At 46.9% G+C, this 20,277-nt stretch overlaps 1 protein-coding gene and 1 long non-coding RNA gene across 2 annotated transcripts in view; both read right to left on the minus strand.

The window, feature by feature from the left end:
- The window catches only part of LOC143768234 (uncharacterized), a 36,139-nt gene extending 15,907 nt beyond the window's left edge, over positions 1-20,232 (minus strand). The window contains exon 1 of the mRNA XM_077256927.1: positions 20,034-20,232. Within this exon, the coding sequence (XP_077113042.1) occupies positions 20,034-20,225 (192 nt within the window). The 5' untranslated portion in view covers positions 20,226-20,232. The remainder of the gene's footprint in view (positions 1-20,033) is intronic.
- Positions 4,518-9,039, minus strand: LOC143766562 (uncharacterized). Its single transcript, XR_013213597.1, has 4 exons — positions 8,935-9,039; positions 8,728-8,838; positions 8,376-8,554; positions 4,518-6,034 (listed from the first exon to the last, which is right to left on the minus strand). It is a non-coding gene; the product is annotated as an uncharacterized LOC143766562 (long non-coding RNA).
- Positions 20,233-20,277: the final 45 nt, after the last annotated feature.

The raw sequence follows: 20,277 nt of genomic DNA on the forward strand, positions 1-20,277 counted from the left end.
ACTCCTCCTGGTATTAACTCCTTGTGCTGTGATCTCGTTTCTCACTTCTCCACAATATACTTCGCTTCTTGTCCTTTGTTAGGATGCTGCCGCAATGAGGTGCAGGTGCAGCTCCGTAACGTTCTATCTCTTGCTATGTCTCTGACAGGATCCCACCCGACAGGGACCTCTGTCTGCAGCTCAGATGTTCCTCCTTCTCTCCCCGTCTGCCTGACAGGTCTTCTCTGGGTCTCATTCAGGCAGCTTCTCTCTAACTTCCTATCCAACCCCCAGTTTTACCCCAGTGTGAGGAGTGGCCTAATAGATAGAACCCTTTGCTCCCCCTGGTGGTTGGAGTGTGAAGTGTAGTGTGTGACTGTGATACCTGGTCAGGTGAACTCCTTTAGTACCATCAGACGTAATATCACTCCCCCTGATGGAAGAGCGACATTACTGCAACGACCAGGACTCTGGGGCGCTGCATGTCACACTTGGGTATTTTCTATTATATCGATCCCTCAAAGTGACTTCAAATGTAATGTGGTCCCTAAAAAAAATATGGTGTTGTAAAAATGAGAAATTGCTGGTCAACCCTTATAACTCCCTAACAAAACAAAAAAAAATTTTGGTTCCAAAATTGTGCTGATGTAAAGTAGACATGTGGGAAATGTTACTTATTTTGTGTGTGACATATCTCTGTGATTTAAGGGCATGAAAATTCAAAGTTGGAAAAAAAATTTCCACAGATAAATGCAAGTAATGTTGAGGAAATTTTACCACTAACATGAAGTACAATATGTCATGAGAAAACACTGTCAGAATCACCGGGATCCGTTGAAGCGTTCCAGAGTAATAACCTCATAAATGAACAGTGGTCAGAATTGTAAAAATTGGCCCGGTCATTAACATGCAAACCACCCTTGGGGTTAAGGGGTGAATGCCCTGGGATCATGCAATATTTATGCAGGCTATGATATTTATATATGACATTGGCCATCTGTTTAGTTCCTACTCAGACATTATAACTATTTGCCCTATAAGAGGAACTGGAACTATATTGATCATTTATTAGTTTGAGCTCACTTGTATGTTAACTTGGGATAGTAAACTGTTGAGTCTAACATATCATTGCCATCATTGTTAGACTTCACCCCTTCACTGCCCCTCATATGGAAATTTCCTTATGGTCTTAGGGTTAGGAGGGACAGCCGTCTGGAGCGGGGGCACCAACAAAATCGTAAATATCATATAGGGTGCCAACCTCCGCTGATAGGCAGGAGATAGATAAGGGTAAGGCCCCTTCAATTCATTTTGACCCCTCATCAAGTCTATATTATCTTTTACAACCCCCTTTATCTTGGGTATGTGAAAATCTAAATATATTTTCACTCACGTGGTTTACTACCCCACATTAAAATTTTGGCAGTAATAATAAAAAAGTAAGATCAATCCCCCACACTATAATTGTGGTATACTGTCCAAACAAATTCATTTCATTATCTCTCCTCCTATTTCTTTCCTCATCCCACAGGGCTGGATAGGGGTAGGAGGGACAGTCGATGGGGAGCGGGGTTGCCATTGCGCAACTGTAGGATGCCAACCTCCGCTGGTAGGTAGGAACAGTTCAGTTTAGTGGGTACAGGCGTCTCCTGTTATCTTTTAAATGGTGGTAGTGGTCTTTAATATCACCTTACTGCGTTAAAAAAAAATTACCTTTTAATTATGTCTTAACTACAGTTTTTACACAGTGAATTTTTTTCTGTGAGCACAACCCCCATCTTTGGACATCGGTCACTCAGACCATCTTCATGGAGTCGGTTTATAGCCGTTTGTGCAGACACATGCACATTTGTGGCCTGCTGGAGGTCATTTTGCAGGGCTCCTCCTGTTCCTTCTTGCACAAAGTCTGAGCCCCTTCCACATCTCCTGGTCTACTGGCCTGTCTTCTGCTAGAGCCTCCAGCCTCTGGACACTACGCTGAGACACAGCAAAACTTCTTGCCACAGCTCACATCGATGTGCAATCCTGGATGAGCTGCACTACCTGAGCCACTTATGTGGGTTCTACTGTAGAGTTCGTCTCTTGCTACCATGAGTGTGTAAGCACAACCAACATTCAAAAGTGACCAAAACATCAGCCAGATAGCATTGGTACAGAGATGTGGTCTGTGGTCCCCACCTGCAGAACTACTCTTTTATTGAGTGTGTCTTGATAATTGCAAATAATGTCCAGCTGTTGTCTATTCTATTAGCACAACAGCATGTGAAATTGGTTGTCAAACAGTGTTGCTTCCCAAGTGGACAGTTTGATTTCACAGAAGTTTGATTAAGGGTACCGTCACACAGTGGAATTTTGATCGCTACGACGGCACGATTCGTGACGTTGCAGCGTCGTATGATTATCGCTCCAGCGTCGTAGACTGCGGTCACACTTTGCAATCACGGCGCTGGAGCGATGCCGAAGTCCCCGGGTAACCAGGGTAAACATCGGGTTACTAAGCGCAGGGCCGCGCTTAGTAACCCGATATTTACCGTGGTTACCAGCGTAAAAGTAAAAAAAACAAACCGTACATACTCACCATCTGATGTCCGTCAGGTCCCTTGCCGTCTGCTTCCTGCTCTGACTGAGATCCGGCCGTACAGTGAGAGCAGAGCGCAGCAGTGACATCACCGCTGTGATCTGCTCTCACTTTCCGGCCGGCAGACAGTCAGAGTGGGAAGCAGACGGCAAGGGACCTGACGGACATCAGATGGTGAGTATGTACGGTTTGTTTTTTTTTACTTTTACGCTGGTAACCACGGTAAACATCGGATTACTAAGCGCGGCCCTGCGCTTAGTAACCCGATGTTTACCCTGGTTACCAGCGAACGCATCGCTGGATCGCTGTCACACACAACGATCCAGCGATGAAAGCGGGAGATCCAGCGACGAAAGAAAGTTTCAAACGATCTGCTACGACGTACGATTCTCAGCAGGGTCCCTGATCGCAGTAGCGTGTCAGACACTGCGAGATCGTAACGATATCGCTAGAACGTCACGAATCGTGCCGTCGTAGCGATCAAAATAGCACTGTGTGACGGTACCCTTACTTGTAGTTATAGTCTGTTGTTTAAGTGTTCCCTTTATTTTTTTGAGCAGTGTATTTTAGGCCGCAGACAACAAGCAGTTTCTTCCTCGGAGTCGGTAGCTGAATACGTTCCTCATAGACTCCTCTTCCATAACGCTAATTCTCATCTCATTTACCTAAACTGGAATCGGCATTAGCAATACTGCAGGAGATATTCATTACGTGACATGAGAAATAACTACTTCTTGATGAGAATGACATCATCTTCTACTACGGCTCTAGAAACATATTTGTCCACTGACCCCATCACCACCGGCCGTCTATATGAATGATTCCCGATTCCCCGCACTGTAATCTTCTAGCACATTAGATCTCATGTCTGAGTCACACACAGAACTTTGAGGCTTTTATAAAAAGTGTCATGCTGCTACAGTGCAGTATAACACAACCTCCACCAGAGGGAGCTTGAGAGGGAAGTGAGACTGCGTACACAGAGAAGCACTGCAGAGCAGCAGCATAGGCACCACCAAGTGCCGAGAGAGTGGTCCAACAAGCCGAGTCAAAAAACAACAATAGGCAGAAGTACTAAAGAGATCAGCAATACACGTGGTCAGGAACAAGCCAGGAGTTTCAGCAACGGTCAGAAGTGGATAAGACAGGAGGCAGAAGAGAGTCTGAATAAAAGCCAAGTCAGAAACCAGAGTATGAAAACCGAAACGCTGGAAAAAGGGCAGACAGAGGGAGTCAACAGACACGGGGCAAGTCAGGGATCACAGCAGGACAAACCAAGAGCTACCAGAGTCAGGTTCACACGCCGAAGGCAGAACTATAGCTGACACCGCCAGCAGGATGCATGGGAGCTAAATAGCAAACCTCAACCCAGAATGAGGCAGAGCAAAGTTAAATTGACATGATCCCCCCGGAAAAAGGGCAGACAGGATTAAACCCTGGCACGGATCATGACAAAAAGCTTTTTTGTTTGCACAAACACAGCGGACAGAAATTATCTGATCCCAAAGTCTCCATGTACAGTGTTTTATGGGATTTATTTCTGGCCTTAGGCTTTCCTATATTACAGGGAAAAAAAAAAACAGATACTAAAAATTATTTTTTTTGACACGCTAAACATTTGTTTTACTCTTTTGGGCCCCAGAACATAGATTTACACTGCAGGGATTGCACAGGGGCGGCTACAACAAAGCCCTGGCAGTTTAACCACTTGCTGCTGCCAAAATCAAACATGGCATCTAAGAAGATGTGACGGAGTTTGGCTGAATGCCCTCCGACCCAAAGTACTTGATAGTATGGGGCGGCCTAGTTACTACGATACTTACATGCCTAATAATGGTGTCTGGGCCTGAAATGTATGACGGTCTATTAGGCCGGGCCGGAGGCAGCGTCCAATAGGACAACCCCTTCTTGATTAATATGTTTGGCCCCGATTATAATAATAAACCCTATACTCAACTCCCGTGCTGGAACCGTTTGTATTGTTTAAATGTACCTGTAAATTCTAAATGTACCTGCATTGTTTGCTGAATTAAATAATAAAATACCTGTAGTAAAACACCCGTTAAAAGTTCCCTCAATAATACAATACACGTTTGCGGCGGCGGCGCTCAAAGAGACAAAGAAAACCCAGATATTGTGCAAAGAAAGTAAACATTTATTTAACCAAAAAATAACTGTTTAGGATCGGGGTCTATCTGAGGGTGAGATGTGGTGGACCTTGGGGGTGTGGAGCTGAGGATTGGGTGGTAGTTGATGAAGGCGTTACAGGGGAAGGGGCAACAAATTAAAGGATTGAATCATGGATGGAACTGGACACATTGGGAGTAGACAACACAGTGGAAACATAGGAATGGATAGACAAACTGGAAGGGACAGACACAAGGGAAGGTAGTGACATTTGAGAACAAAGACACATTGGTAGGTGAGGGTGCAGGTGGTGGGTCCAATTTTAGCAGGGTTTTTTTGACTCCGGGTCTTTGTCCTGGTGGAAATGTTATTAGTTTTGGACCTTTGCTTTCTTGGCCAAGTGGGAGAGGTGGCCTCTGTAGCAGTCTTTCGGGGTGGTGCTGGACTGGGCAGCGTGGTGGATGCTGCTGACTGCAGGGGTAACATAGAAACATAGTTATTAAGGTTGAAGGAAGATTTTAAGCCCATCTAGTTCAAACCATAGCCTAACCTAACATGCCCTAACATGTTGATCCAGAGGAAGGGGAAAAAACCCATGTGGCAAAGAGTAAGCTCCACATTGGGTAAAAAAATGTCTTCCAGACTCCACATATGGCAATCAGACTAGTTCCCTGGATCAACACCCCATCAAGGAAACTAGTGTATATACCCTGTAACATTACACTTTTCCTGAAAGGTATCCAGTCCCCTCTTAAATTTTAGCAATGAATCACTTATTACAACATCATACGGCAGAGAGTTCCATAGTCTCACTGCTCTTACAGTAAAGAACCTGCATCCGTAATTATGCTTAAACCTTCTTTCCTCCAGACGTAGAGGATGCCCCCTTGTCCCTGTCTCAGGTCTACAAGTAAAAAGGTCATCAGAAAGGTCTTTGTACTGTCCCCTCATATATTTATACATTAACATAAGATCACCCTTTAGACTTCATTTTTCCAAACTAAATAACCCCAAGTGTAATAACCTATCTTGGTATTGCAGACCCCCCAGTCCTCGAATAACTGAACTTGGTAGCATGGTGGGTGCTGAACTTGGGAGCGTCGTAGATGCTGCTGGCCGCAGGGATGATGAAGTTGGCAGCGTGGTGGATCTGTGAACTGGAGGCGGTGGAGGATAGTTCGTCACTCTGGGAGTTTGAAAGTAGATGTTCGGCTGCTGGTAATATCTTCCGGCCTGTTGATTGTAACTTTGTGACTGCTGCAGCTGCAGCAATGCTTGGCTGTAAGCAGCCTGGCAGGCCTGCATGACGTTGATATGGAATTGAGGCGTAAAGTTTTCTGACACTTCCCGCTATATTGAAGAAAAAAAAAAAAAAAAATGTCACACCGGTCTCTCAAGGTCGGCTTCCAGGCGATCAAGGCGTTTGCTGACATCTTGTATAAGTGTGTTCACATGGGTAAATCCACTCTTCAGTCTGTCACCAAGCACCTTAATCCCATCCTGGAAGACCCAGCTTAAGTGCATAAACTCGGGCATGAGTGACCTCTCCCAGGCCCTCTGCCGCTGATGAGAAGACCCAACAAAAGCAGCGGCAGAGGGCTGGGAGAGGGGAAAACCGGATGGATCGGCGGCTGCCTCTTCCTCAGCCTGTTAGGCCTGACAGGTTGCTACATCGCTGGTGGATGATTGGGATTGTGCTTGTTCATTGGCTGGTCGATGAGGGTCCACGCCAACAGAGGACAATCCAGGTTGTGTGGTGAAAAAAACAAAACAAAAACAAAAACAAAAAAAGGTTAAATAATAGTAAGACAAAACAAAAGATACAATGGGGTAAAAAAGTATTTAGTCAGTCAGCAATAGTGCAAGTTCCACCACTTAAAAAGATGAGAGGCGTCTGTAATTTACATCATAGGTAGACCTCAACTATGGGAGACAAACTGAGAAAAAAAAATCCAGAAAATCACATTGTATGTTTTTTTATCATTTTATTTGCATTTTATGGTGGAAAATAAGTATTTGGTCAGAAACAAACAATCAAGATTTCTGGCTCTCACAGACCTGTAACTTCTTCTTTAAGAGTCTCCTCTTTCCTCCACTCATTACCTGTAGTAATGGCACCTGTTTAAACTTGTTATCAGTATAAAAAGACACCTGTTCACACCCTCAAACAGTCTGACTCCAAACAACACTATGGTGAAGACCAAAGAGCTGTCAAAGGACACCAGAAACAAAATTGTAGCCCTGCACCAGGCTAGGAAGACTGAATCTGCAATAGCCAACCAGCTTGGAGTGAAGAAATCAACAGTGGGAGCAATATTTAGAAAATGGAAGACATACAAGACCACTGATAATCTCCCTCGATCTGGGGCTCCACGCAAAATCCCACCCCGTGGGGTCAGAATGATCACAAGAACGGTGAGCAAAAATCCCAGAACCACACGGGGGGACCTAGTGAATGAACTGCAGAGAGCTGGGACCAATGTAACAAGGCCTACCATAAGTAACACACTACGCCACCATGGACTCAGATCCTGCAGTGCCAGACGTGTCCCACTGCTTAAGCCAGTACATGTCCGGGCCCATCTGAAGTTTGCTAGAGAGCATTTGGATGATCCAGAGGAGTTTTGGGAGAATGTCCTATGGTCTGATGAAACCAAACTGGAACTTTTTGGTAGAAACACAACTTGTCGTGTTTGGAGGAAAAAGAATACTGAGTTGCATCCATCAAACACCATACCTACTGTAAAGCATGGTGGTGGAAACATCATGCTTTGGGGCTGTTTCTCTGCAAAGGGGCCAGGACGACTGATCCAGGTACATGAAAGAATGAATGGGGCCATGTATCGTGAGATTTTGAGTGCAAACCTTCTTCCACCAGCAAGGGCATTGAAGATGAAACGTGGCTGGGTCTTTCAACATGACAATGATCCAAAGCACACCGCCAGGGCAACGAAGGAGTGGCTTCGTAAGAAGCATTTCAAGGTCCTGGAGTGGCCTAGCCAGTCTCCAGATCTCAACCCTATAGAAAACCTTTGGAGGGAGTTGAAAGTCCGTGTTGCCAAGCGAAAAGCCAAAAACATCACTGCTCTAGAGGAGATCTGCATGGAGGAATGGGCCAACATACCAACAACAGTGTGTGGCAACCTTGTGAAAACTTACAGAAAACGTTTGACCTCTGTCATTGCCAACAAAGGATATATTACTAAGTATTGAGATGAAATTTTGTTTCTGACCAAATACTTATTTTCCACCAGAAAATGCAAATATAATGTTAAAAAAACATACAATGTGATTTTCTGGATTTTTTTTTCTCAGTTTGTCTCCCATAGTTGAGGTCTACCTATAATTTAAATTACAGACGCCTCTCATCTTTTTAAGTGGTGGAACTTGCACTATTGCTGAATGACTAAATACTTTTTTGCCCCACTGTACTCACGTTCGGGTAGCAAGCGCAGGCATCAGAAAAGCAAGGTTCCGATGGTATTTGTATTTGCTGAGTATCCTTTGAGCAGTACCACTTTTAACCTGGTTCTCCTGTCTCATGTCCTTGTTGAAGAGATCCTTCATCGAGCGCCAACGCACTCTTATTCTCTTCACTGTGGTGGAGAAAAAAAGGAAAAAAATTAATTGTAAAACAAAGCACCTACATTTACAGTTTCAATGACGCGTCACACCACATTCAAATACTTACCAAAATCATTTCTGATACGTGGCGTGGCATGGTCCTGATCATGCAGCAGCGATCTGGCCAATTCTTCCCAGAGTCGTCGAATCACAGCAATATCGGAGTGCTGACGAGCACGGATGTACCACAAGGTGAATTAGTTGCTCGTTTTCAATGTCCAGTTTGGCTTCTTCCCGTTGTGGAACCTATAGATCCAATAAAAAAATAATTTTAAGGAAAACTGAAACAAAAATCAATTACAACTCTGATGAAAAGAATACTTACACCACGTATTTGCTCATGAGACACATGAGCCCGAGGTACCTTTAAAGAAATTACACGATTTAGCACAGCTAAAGTATTGCCAGTCAATACATACCAATCAGTATAGCAAATGTGATTACATAATCGGTGTCATGTCCACCCCGGGAAGCAGTCACCTCTTCACTTGAAAACATGGTTGAAGAGCAGGCAGCAGTCAAGTGGAGCACTACGGGAAAAAAAATAAAACAAAATTTAAACTTGTTAAGAGCCAAACACAATGTTAGCCCCCCCCCCCCCCCAAAAAAAGGACACCAATACTTACATTACAGGCAGTAGTCCAACAGCACAGCAGTCAGCACAGGACAGGGACAGGTGGCAGCACCAGGACAGATGCCAGCACCAGAGACAGCAGAACCAAAGACAACTATTGAAAAAATAGGAGAATATGACTCTTCATATATTAAAAACAATATTATTTATTAGTACCAAAAACATGATAAAAAAATATAAAATAAATAAGTACAATATCAATATTACATTCACATGGATAAGAATTTGATCCTAAAGGTGACATTATTAAGTGGCCGCCAACCTGGACACATGATGCAGCACTGAAGATGATGTCCAAATGAACAGTATATATAGCCATTAAATTTAACTGTAAGGAAAATCGTAAGCACATACCCCACATATAGTGGGACAAAGGTAACATCGTAATTCAAGTCAGGTCATATGGCTAATCTAGACTGAAAAGAGATCACATGTCTCACAATACAGCGCTGTTCAGAGAAATGTAAAAAAACATAGAATAAATATAGAGTTAATTACCCATAATAGTATCTCCGATTCAGTCCAGTCCAGGGGGCGACCACTGACCCAGACGCGTGTTTTGCGAGCCTGACTGTCCCTTCCTCAATTGGGGGATATAGATCAGGAGATAACTAGTCTTGTGCTTCTGTCCAGAGTCTTAAGAGTAATGGACTACCTGTCTCCACACCCCCTTTTATACATCAGTGATTTTGCAGGTGGGAACAGTTTCCTGGACATGATTAGTGTGAAGTATGCATTGCGTTTCGAACGCATACGTACGCATGTCCTTCCGTACCAATGCGTTCCCATAGACTGTAATGGGGTTTTTTTTTTTACGCAATAATCTGCAATCGTCCATATGCGGATGATTGCGTAATATTTGTCGCCTCCAAAAAGGCAACATGTTGCGTTCACCGCGCCCTGCTGCACACCGCGAAACTACGCATGCGTACTCAAAAGCATGTAAACGCATGTCCTTGTGTACACCATGTTAAATATATGTACGCATGACATGCGGATCTATGCGGATGAAATGCTGCGCGCACAGACGCAAATGTGAAGCCAGCCTAAGAGCATCATACTGTGGAGAGGGGAGCTGAACAGGCGGGAGACTCGGGACATTATTAAATGTTAAGTGGGCACTTATTGTTATAGGGGCACTCTGGTTATTGTGAGTGTCAGAGGGGCACACAGGGAACATTATTACTTTCTACGTGAGAAGAGGGCATTACTATATTCTAAAGGTTTGTTTTACCATCTAGAGCAGGGGTGGGCAATTAATTTCCCGGGAGGGGGGGCACACGAGAGACTGACCATTGTGAAGGGCTGAACCAATAGGCCGAAATTAATTCTGCTCAATATGAATACTGATATATTATAATTATTATATTATTGATAGTTTTATTAATATTCATTGTATAACTTAATATTGAGCAGAATTAAGAATGCTGACATCCCATTATATATCGTATGAGCCCCACACAGCCTTCCCTGTTATGATCCGGTGACCGTGGAGCCGCATGAGAGACTTTCTCAGGAGTAAGTGGTATCTCCCTGATGAAGCAGTGAGCGAAACGGCGTTGGAGTGGTGTGTGCGGGGCAGTGGCATCCCTAACTGGTCAGTACTAACAAAATAATTTTTTACAATTGGGTGCACATTTAGCAGCACTGTGATAGAGTAATATAATATATATTTATTTGGGTTGTGGATTTCTTGCACATAATTTTTTGTGATTAGACCTATTTGTTCTGTATGCAATTTGGTTTCATTGCACTATTGCACTTTATTATAAATTGGATATTTGATTGCTACACACAAATGGAGTGTGTGTGTGTGTGTGTGTGTGTGTGTGTGTGTATATGAGGATATACACACATATTATTCACTAATTCATTTAATTTAATTTTATCACATATTATTTTTATTGCATATATATTATTAAAATATTATTTGCTGCATTATATTTATTTAATTTTTATACTGATCAGTTTGGGCTTGCCTGTCCTGCACATACGGGATTTTATATTTTATCAATCCCTAGAAAACCTCGATTGGAGGAGTTATAACATATTATATTAAAATCATTTATTATACATTTTATATTCTTAATAATGAAAGATTTGTTGGATATTGTTTTTAAATATTTTTAATAAATACATTTTCATATATTTTGGTCATGTTTTCCTGTCATTGTAATTAATTTTAAAATAAAAATATAATTTTTATACAATGATTTTTGGTCTGATGGAATTTTTGTAAGGGTTAATTTCGTAAGTGGTAGCTGTACTGACCGCAAACCCTAAGCTGACACCGCAACTAGAAGTAGCCGTGGGGTGTGCCTAACCAGTCCTAGACACCTCGACACAGCCGGAGGACTAAATACCCCTATAGGTAGAAATGGGAGTACTATCTTGCCTCAGAGCAGAAACCCCAAAGGATAGGCAGCCCCCACAAATATTGACTGTGAGTATAAGAGGAAAGACACACGCAGGCAGAAAAACAGAATTTAGCAAAAGAAGCACTTCTAGCTAAATAGAAAGGATAGGACAGAATTCTAAGTGGTCAGTATTAAAATCCTAAAAATATCCACAGCAGAAAATACAAATATTCTACATCTAACTAAAGACATAGCAAGTATATCTGCAACTCCTGAGAATCCAGCATGACTGAAAAATCCAAACAAAGTCTAAGCTGGACAAAAACACAATGAATTGCACTGAATTGCAAAGCACACTGCATGTGTGCACAGAGACAAAAAAACCCAAACACTTATCTTAGCTGAATTGGCAGCAGAGAATGAGGAACCAGAGAGAGATGCAATCCCTCCAAGAACAATGGACAACTGGCCAAGAGAAATGGATCCTGCAAACCTAAATACCAAGTAGAGCTGCAATCAGCAGAAACACCTGCTCTGGATTACAACCCCAAGACAACTGCACTACCATTAACAACCACCGGAGGGAGCCCAAGAGCAGAATTCACAACACTTCCCCAAATGCGGCATGAGCCCCACACAGCCTCCCTATATACACTGCATGTCGCCCCCATGTGTGCAGCACCATGTCACACCCCCATGTGTGCAGCACCATGTCACACCCCTATAGCCTCTCCATGCCCACCCAAACAACCCATACACGAGGAAAAAATAGCACACAAAAAAACCACATACTCACCTCAGTCCCGTTCCCTGGCGCTCTGCTTCTCTAGAAATGTGAGAAGTGAAATGTGTCTGGTGTAATCTCTGCAGATGAGTCCTGGCTGGAGAAGTTGTCGCGTCGGTCTGGGCCAGATGGAAAAGACGTCAGCTGTTCACCCACAGAGCCGCACTCCACATAGAGAATGGAGCCTCCAGCACCGACCTCCACCCGCAGAGCCGCACTCCACATAGAGAATAATGGGGCCTCCAGCACCTACCTCCACCCGCAGAGCCGCACTCCACATAGAGAATAATGGAGCCCCCAGCACCGACCTCCACCTGCAGAGCCACACTCCACATAGAGAATAATGGAGCCTCCAGCAAAGACCTCCACCCGCACTACTCAGAGAATAATGGAGCCTCCAGCACCGACCTCCACCCGCAGAGCCGCTCTCCACATAGAGAATAATGGGGCCTCCAGCACCTGTCATGTAGGACGCTGTTCAGATCAGGTCGTCCGACAGACAGCGGTAATTCCACTTTTGACCACTACGTACTCATTGGCGTCTGCTAGATTTTCTCTAGCTGTTTCGGGGTTAATTTACCTGATCCTCAGATTGGAAGTTGGGCCATTTCCATGGCCTTTAAATAGTTCTCCTGATCATTGGGCGTCGCCGATTATAGCTTCTGTCTTGCGTTGTTATCTCGGTCTGGAGTGGAGAGCTGGTGGTTGGAGATTCGTTGCTGGTGGTGTATATTCCTTCGTCTTATTTACTCCTTCCTATATTTGTGTTTATTTTGCCCTGCACATTTATAGTGTAATCCTGAGTGTCTGCGGCGTGGTGTATATTTTCCTTTATCCTTGTCTGTGCAAACTGTGGGTATTTAAGTATTACCTCTTCACTGGGTGGTGGGTGGAGGTTTCAGCCTAGGGCTGAGCTCAGGAGTTAGGGTGAGGTTCGAGGCCTGAACATGTACACCATCAGTGTAAGCTTCAGGTAGAGGGTCAGTCAGGATTTCCCTAGTTTTAGGGAAATTGCAGGAGCCCGGGTTATTAGCTCTCGCTCACCTAGTCTCTCCCTGACATTATAATCGGCCCAACAACAAAGAAAACAAAAAAAAAGGGGTTTCTTTTTTTTTTTTTTTGTCATGGATCCCATGACTTCCATAACCCGCCAGTTGGAGGCGCTGTCCCTACAAGTCACTGAGTTGAGGGGGGCAGTGCAGCAACAGGGACTAGCAGTGTCCAATGTGCAAGCTGGAGCAACAGGAAGAGTTACTGAGCCTAAATTTCCATTGCCTGAAAAATTTGCTGGGGAACGCAGTAAATTTGTTTCTTTTCGTGAAGCTTGCAAACTATATTTCCGTATGCGCCCGATATCTTCGGGTAATGAGGCTCAGCATGTGGGCCTGGTGTTGTCATTGTTAAGTGGGGATCCCCAAGCATGGGCGTTTTCTTTGCCATCTGATTCTGCGGCATTTGTCTCTGTGGAGTTTTTTTCTTCTCTTGGGAAAATCTACGATGAACCTGACAGAATGGCTCTGGCAGAATCTAAGATATGCTCTATTCGCCAGGGGGAGCGAGTTGCAGAGGATTACTGTTCTGAATTTCGACGCTGGGCGATCGAAAAGCCCTTCTGATGTACAAGACTCCTACTTCTCTAGATTCCGCTAGGAGTCTGGTTGTCCGCATTGATTGCCGTTTGCGTCAGGGGGAGCATGAGACACCGCCTATGGGAGAGGGTTTAGGTTCACGTGAGGTTGCTGCAGGTGAGCCCACGGAGCCTATGCAAATCGCAGGGGTGTCACATGTCAAGCATCGAGCCCCTGAGCTCAGGAAGCAGGGAGCCTGTTTTTACTGTGGTAAAACTGGTCATTTTATTAACATCTGTCCTCTGCTGTCTAAGAAAAACGCAACGGCGGAAAACTTCTGAGCTCAGAGGGTGTGGAGACCAGTCTGAGCTTATGTATATCCTCCATGGTGGTTTCTCAGTGCATGCTCCCTGCTAAGGTTTTTGTTGCTGCCAATTACTGTTTTTGTGGATAGTGTTTCAGCCACAAATCTCATTGATGAGGGGTTTGCGCGCACAGCAGGTTTTAGGATTGAAAAACTGTCGCATCCTATCCGCGTGGTCACCATCAATGCTGCTCCTCTCTCTCAGGGGGAGATTACTGAATTTGTGGCTGAGGTGAAACTCCATATTGGAGTTCTACATTCTGAGCGGGTTACATGTAAGGTGCTCAGGAATCTTCCTGCTCAGGTGGTTTTGGGTTTTCCTTGGTTGTCTATGCACAACCCGGTAATTGACTGGAAAACTCAGGACATAATTCGGTGGAGCGAGTTCTGCCAGGAGAATTGACTGGCCACATGTGTGGCTGCGGTGACTTCAAGTGTTCCGGAGTCACTTCCGGATTTTGTGGATGTGTTCTCTGAGAAGGGTTGTTCAGAGTTGCCGCCACATCGTCCTTATGACTGTTCTATCAGGTTTAAACCAGGGGCCAAATTACCTAAAGCAAGGATGTTTAACATCTCCGGTCCGGAGAGACAAGCGTTAAAAGATCACATTGCGGAAAGCTTGAGCAAAGGGCACATCAGGCCGTCATCCTCGCCGGTGGCAGCAGGGTTCTTCTTTGTGAAGAAGAAAGATGGCGGATTACGCCCGTGTTTGGATTTCAGGGAGTTGAACCAGATTACGGTTCGTGATCCATACCCTATGCCTCTGATACCAGATTTGTTCAACCAGGTGGCAGGTGCTAAGTGGTTCACCAAGCTTGACCTCAGGGGGGCGTACAACCTCATAAGAGTCCGTCAAGGTGATGAGTGGAAGACGGCTTTTAATACCCCTGAGGTTCATTTTGAAAATTTGGTGATGCCGTTTGGGTTGACTAACGCACCTGCAGTGTTCCAACATTTCATCAATGATGTGTTCTCGCATGTTTTGGGGAAATTCGTTATCGTGTACCTAGATGACATTCTCATATATTCTTGCGACCGTGAGGCTCATTTAGATCATGTCAGGCAGGTTTTACAGCTTCTCAGAGAGAATAAGCTGTATGCTAAACTTGAGAAATCTGTATTTTCTGTTCAAGAGTTGCCTTTCTTGGGTTATATTGTGTCTGCTTCTGGTTTTAAAATGGACGCCGCTAAGGTACAGGCGGTGCTGCATTGGGAACGTCCTGATAACCTGAAAGCACTTCAGCGGTTCCTTGGGTTTTCTAACTACTATAGGAAATCTATCAAGGATTTTTCCATCATTGCTAAACCGCTAACTGACATGACTAAAAAGGGTACCAATTTCTCTGTTTGGCCTGAGGCTGCTGTGCGCGCATTTGAATTTCTTAAGAACAGTTTTGTTTCAGCCCCCATTCTTGTGCAGCCAGACGTATCTAAACCATTTGTTGTGGAAGTCGATGCGTCTGAGGTTGGTGTGGGGGCGGTACTATCTCAAGGCTCATCTTTGAGTGGTTTACGTCCGTGCGCCTATTTCTCCAAGAAACTGTCGTCCGCCGAACGTAACTACGATATCGGCAACAGGGATTTGTTGGCAATTAAGTTGGCCTTTGAGGAATGGCGACCCTTCTTGGAGGGGTCGGTCCATCAGGTAACTTATTACCGATCATAAGAATCTGCTGTATTTGGAGTCAGCCAAGCGTCTGTCCCCCAGGCAGGCTCGCTGGGCATTGTTTTTCACGCGGTTCAATTTTGTGGTCACTTACAGACCGGGGTCTAAAAACACTAAGGTGGATGCTCTGTCCAGGTGTTTTCCGGGGGGAGAACCTCGGGAGGATCCAGTACCCATCCTCCAAAAGGGTGTTGTGGTTTCGGCTCTCACTACAGAGGTTGAGATTGCCGAGGCTCAGGAGGAGGTACCATCTGAGCTTCCCGTCAACAAATCTTTTGTTCCGCTTCATCTCCGCCTAAAGGTTTTGGCGGAGCATCATGATGCCATCCTGGCTGGTCACCCAGGGGTTAGAGGTACCTTGGAGTTGGTGTCACGTCGGTTTTGGTGGCCCAAGATCTGACAGGACGTGGTCTCATACGTGTCAGCTTGTACCGCTTGCGCTAGGGCTAAGACGCCCCGCTCCCGTCCTGTTGGCACACTACTTCCTCTTGAGGTACCTAGTAAGCCATAGACGGAAATCTCCATGGATTTCATCACTGATTTGCCCTCATCAGCTGGAAACACGGTCATCTTGGTGATTGTTGATCGTTTTTCTAAAATGTCGCACTTTGTGTCTTTGCCTGCGTTGCCTAACGCTAAGACTCTGGCTCAGGAATTTGTGCAGGAGGTGGTCAAACTTCATGGGGGTCTGACATCGTGCCTGATTGGGGGCCTCAGTTTGTGGCAAAATTTTGGAGAGCGTTTTGCTCACGGCTGGGGATCAAGCTGTCTCATTCTTCGGCGTTTCATCCTCAGTCAAATGGTCAGACTGAGAGTATGAACCAAAATTTGGAACAGTACTTACGCTGCTTTGTCTCTGATAACCAGGAGGAGTGGTCTACCTTTCTTCCTTTGGCTGAGTTTGCCATCAATAATCACCGCCAGGAGTCGTCTGGGGAGTCTCCGTTTTTTTTGTGTTTACGGGCTACATCCTCAATTTTGTACCTTGAGTCAGAGGGGCTCTTCCGGCGTTCCGGAGGAGGACCAGTTAGGAACACAATTGTCATCAGTCTGGAGGAGAGTTAAACAGCGCCTGTTGAGTGTGGGTGCTAGGTACAAATGTGTGGCTGACAGTAGGCGTGTGCCAGGTCCGGACCTGAGTGTGGATGACTGGGTGTGGTTATCCACAAAAAACCATAAGACTCAAAATACCATCCCTTAAATTGGGTCCACGGTTTATTGATCCATTTAGGGTCACCGCCGTCATTAACCCAGTTGCGTACCGATTGGAGCTCCCTACGGTGTATAAGATACACAACGTGTTCCACAGGTCTCTTCTAAAGAAGGTGGTGGGTTCTGTGGACGTGGCGCCTATGCCACCTCCAGTCTTGGTGGATGGTAATTTGGAGTTTGAAGTCTCCAAGGTGGTTGACTCTCGTGTAGTGCGTCACACTTTACAGTACTTGGTACACTGGCGTGGTTATGGGCCTGAGGAGAGGTCCTGGGTACCAGCCTCGGACGTTCATGCTGACCGGCTGGTCAGGTTGTTTCACCGCCGTCATCCGGACAAGCCGGGTCCTATAAGCCGTGAGGGCCCTGGGGTCCCTCGTAGAAGGCGGGGTACTGTCATGTCGGATGCTGTTCAGACCAGGTCGTCCGACAGACAGCGGTAATTCCACTTTTGACCACTACTTACTCATTGGCGTCTGCTAGATTTTCTCTAGCTGTTCCGGGGTTAATTTACCTGATCCTCGGCTTGGAAGTTGGGCCATTTCCATGGCCTTTAAATAGTTCTGCTGATCATTGGGCGTCGCCGATTATAGCTTCTGTCTTGCTTTGTTATCTCGGTCTGGAGTGGAGAGCTGGTGGTTGGAGATTCGTTGCTGGTGGTGTATATTCCTTCGTCTTATTTACTCCTTCCTATATTTGTGTTTATTTTGCCCTGCACATTTATAGTGTAATCCTGAGTGTCTGCGGCGTGGTGTATATTTTCCTTTATCCTTGTCTGTGCTAACTGTGGGTATTGGAGTATTACTTCTTCACTGGGTGGTGGGCGGAGGTTTCAGCCTAGGGCTGAGCTCAGGAGTTAGGGTGAGGGTTGAGGCCTGAACATGCACACCATCAGTGTAAACTTCAGGTAGAGGGCAAGTCAGGATTTCCCTAGTTTTAGGGAAATTGCAGGGGCCCGGGTTATTAGCTCTCGCTCACCTAGTCTCTCCCTGACAGCACCTACCTCAACCCACAGAGCCGCACTCCACATAGAGAATAATGGAGCCCCCAGCACCGACCTCCACCTGCAGAGCCACACTCCACATAGAGAATAATGGAGCCTCCAGCAAAGACCTCCACCAGCAGAGCCGCACTCCACATAGAGAATAATGGGGCCTCCAGCACCGACCTCCACCCGCAGAGCCGCACTCCACATAGAGAATAATGGAGCCTCCAGCACCTACCTCCACCCGCAGAGCCACACTCCACATAGAGAATAATGGAGCCTCCAGCACTGACCTCCACCCGCAGAGCCGCTCTCCTATAGAGAATAATGGGGCCTCCAGCACCGACCTCCACCTGCAGAGCCGCACTCCACATAGAGAATAATGGGGCCTCCAGCACCTACCTCCACCCGCAGAGCCGCACTCCACATAGAGAATAATGGGGCCTCCAGCACCGACCTCCACCTGCAGAGCCGCACTCACATAGAGAATAATGGAGCCTCCAGCACCGACCTCCACCCGCAGAGCCGCACTCCACATAGAGAATAATGGGGCCTCCAGCAAAGACCTCCACCAGCAGAGCCGCACTCCACATAGAGAATAATGGGGCCTCCAGCACCGACCTCCACCCGCAGAGCCGCACTCCACATAGAGAATAATGGAGCCTCCAGCACCTACCTCCACCCGCAGAGCCACACTCCACATAGAGAATAATGGAGCCTCCAGCACTGACCTCCACCCGCAGAGCCGCTCTCCTATAGAGAATAATGGGGCCTCCAGCACCGACCTCCACCTGCAGAGCCGCACTCCACATAGAGAATAATGGGGCCTCCAGCACCTACCTCCACCCGCAGAGCCGCACTCCACATAGAGAATAATGGGGCCTCCAGCACCGACCTCCACCTGCAGAGCCGCACTCACATAGAGAATAATGGAGCCTCCAGCACCGACCTCCACCCGCAGAGCCGCACTCCACATAGAGAATAATGGGGCCTCCAGCACCTACCTCCACCCGCAGAGCCGCACTCCACATAGAGAATAATGGAGCCTCCAGCACCGACCTCCACCCGCAGAGCCGCACTCCACATAGAGAATAATGGGGCCTCCAGCACCGACCTCCACCCGCAGAGCCGCCCTCCACATAGAGAATAATGGGGCCTCCAGCACCGACCTCCACCCGCAGAGCCGCACTCCACATAGAGAATAATGGAGCCTCCAGCACCGACCTCCACCCGCAGAGCCGCACTCCACATAGAGAATAATGGAGCCTCCAGCACTGACCTCCACCCGCAGAGCCGCTCTCCTATAGAGAATAATGGGGCCTCCAGCACCGACCTCCACCCGCAGAGCCGCACTCCACATAGAGAATAATGGGGCCTCCAGCACCGACCTCCACCCGCAGAGCCGCCCTCCACATAGAGAATAATGGAGCCTCCAGCACCGACCTCCACCCGCAGAGCCGCACTCCACATAGAGAATAATGGAGCCTCCAGCACCGTCCTCCACCCGCAGAGCCGCACTCCACATAGAGAATAATGGGGCCTCCAGCACCGACCTCCACCCGCAGAGCCGCACTCCACATAGAGAATAATGGAGCCTCCAGCACCGACCTCCACCCGCAGAGCCGCACTCCACATAGAGAATAATGGAGCCTCCAGCACCGACCTCCACCCGCAGAGCCGCACTCCACATAGAGAATAATGGAGCCTCCAGCACCGTCCTCCACCCGCAGAGCCGCACTCCACATAGAGAATAATGGGGCCTCCAGCACCGACCTCCACCCGCAGAGCCGCACTCCACATAGAGAATAATGGAGCCTCCAGCACCGACCTCCACCCGCAGAGCCGCACTCCACATAGAGAATAATGGAGCCTCCAGCACCGACCTCCACCCGCAGAGCCGCACTCCACATAGAGAATAATGGAGCCTCCAGCACTGACCTCCACCCGCAGAGCCGCACTCCACATAGAGAATAATGGAGCCTCCAGCACCGACCTCCACCCGCAGAGCCGCCCTCCACATAGAGAATAATGGAGCCTCCAGCACCGACCTCCACCCGCAGAGCCGCACTCCACATAGAGAATAATGGAGCCTCCAGCACCGTCCTCCACCCGCAGAGCCGCACTCCACATAGAGAATAATGGGGCCTCCAGCACAGACCTCCACCCGCAGAGCCGCACTCCACATAGAGAATAATGGAGCCTCCAGCACTGACCTCCACCCGCAGAGCCGCACTCCACATAGAGAATAATGGAGCCTCCAGCACCGACCTCCACCCGCAGAGCCGCCCTCCACATAGAGAATAATGGAGCCTCCAGCACCGACCTCCACCCGCAGAGCCGCACTCCACATAGAGAATAATGGAGCCTCCAGCACCGTCCTCCACCCGCAGAGCCGCACTCCA

The sequence above is a fragment of the Ranitomeya variabilis genome, chromosome 4, assembly GCF_051348905.1.
Source record: "Ranitomeya variabilis isolate aRanVar5 chromosome 4, aRanVar5.hap1, whole genome shotgun sequence".
Taxonomy (NCBI): Eukaryota; Metazoa; Chordata; class Amphibia; order Anura; family Dendrobatidae; genus Ranitomeya; species Ranitomeya variabilis.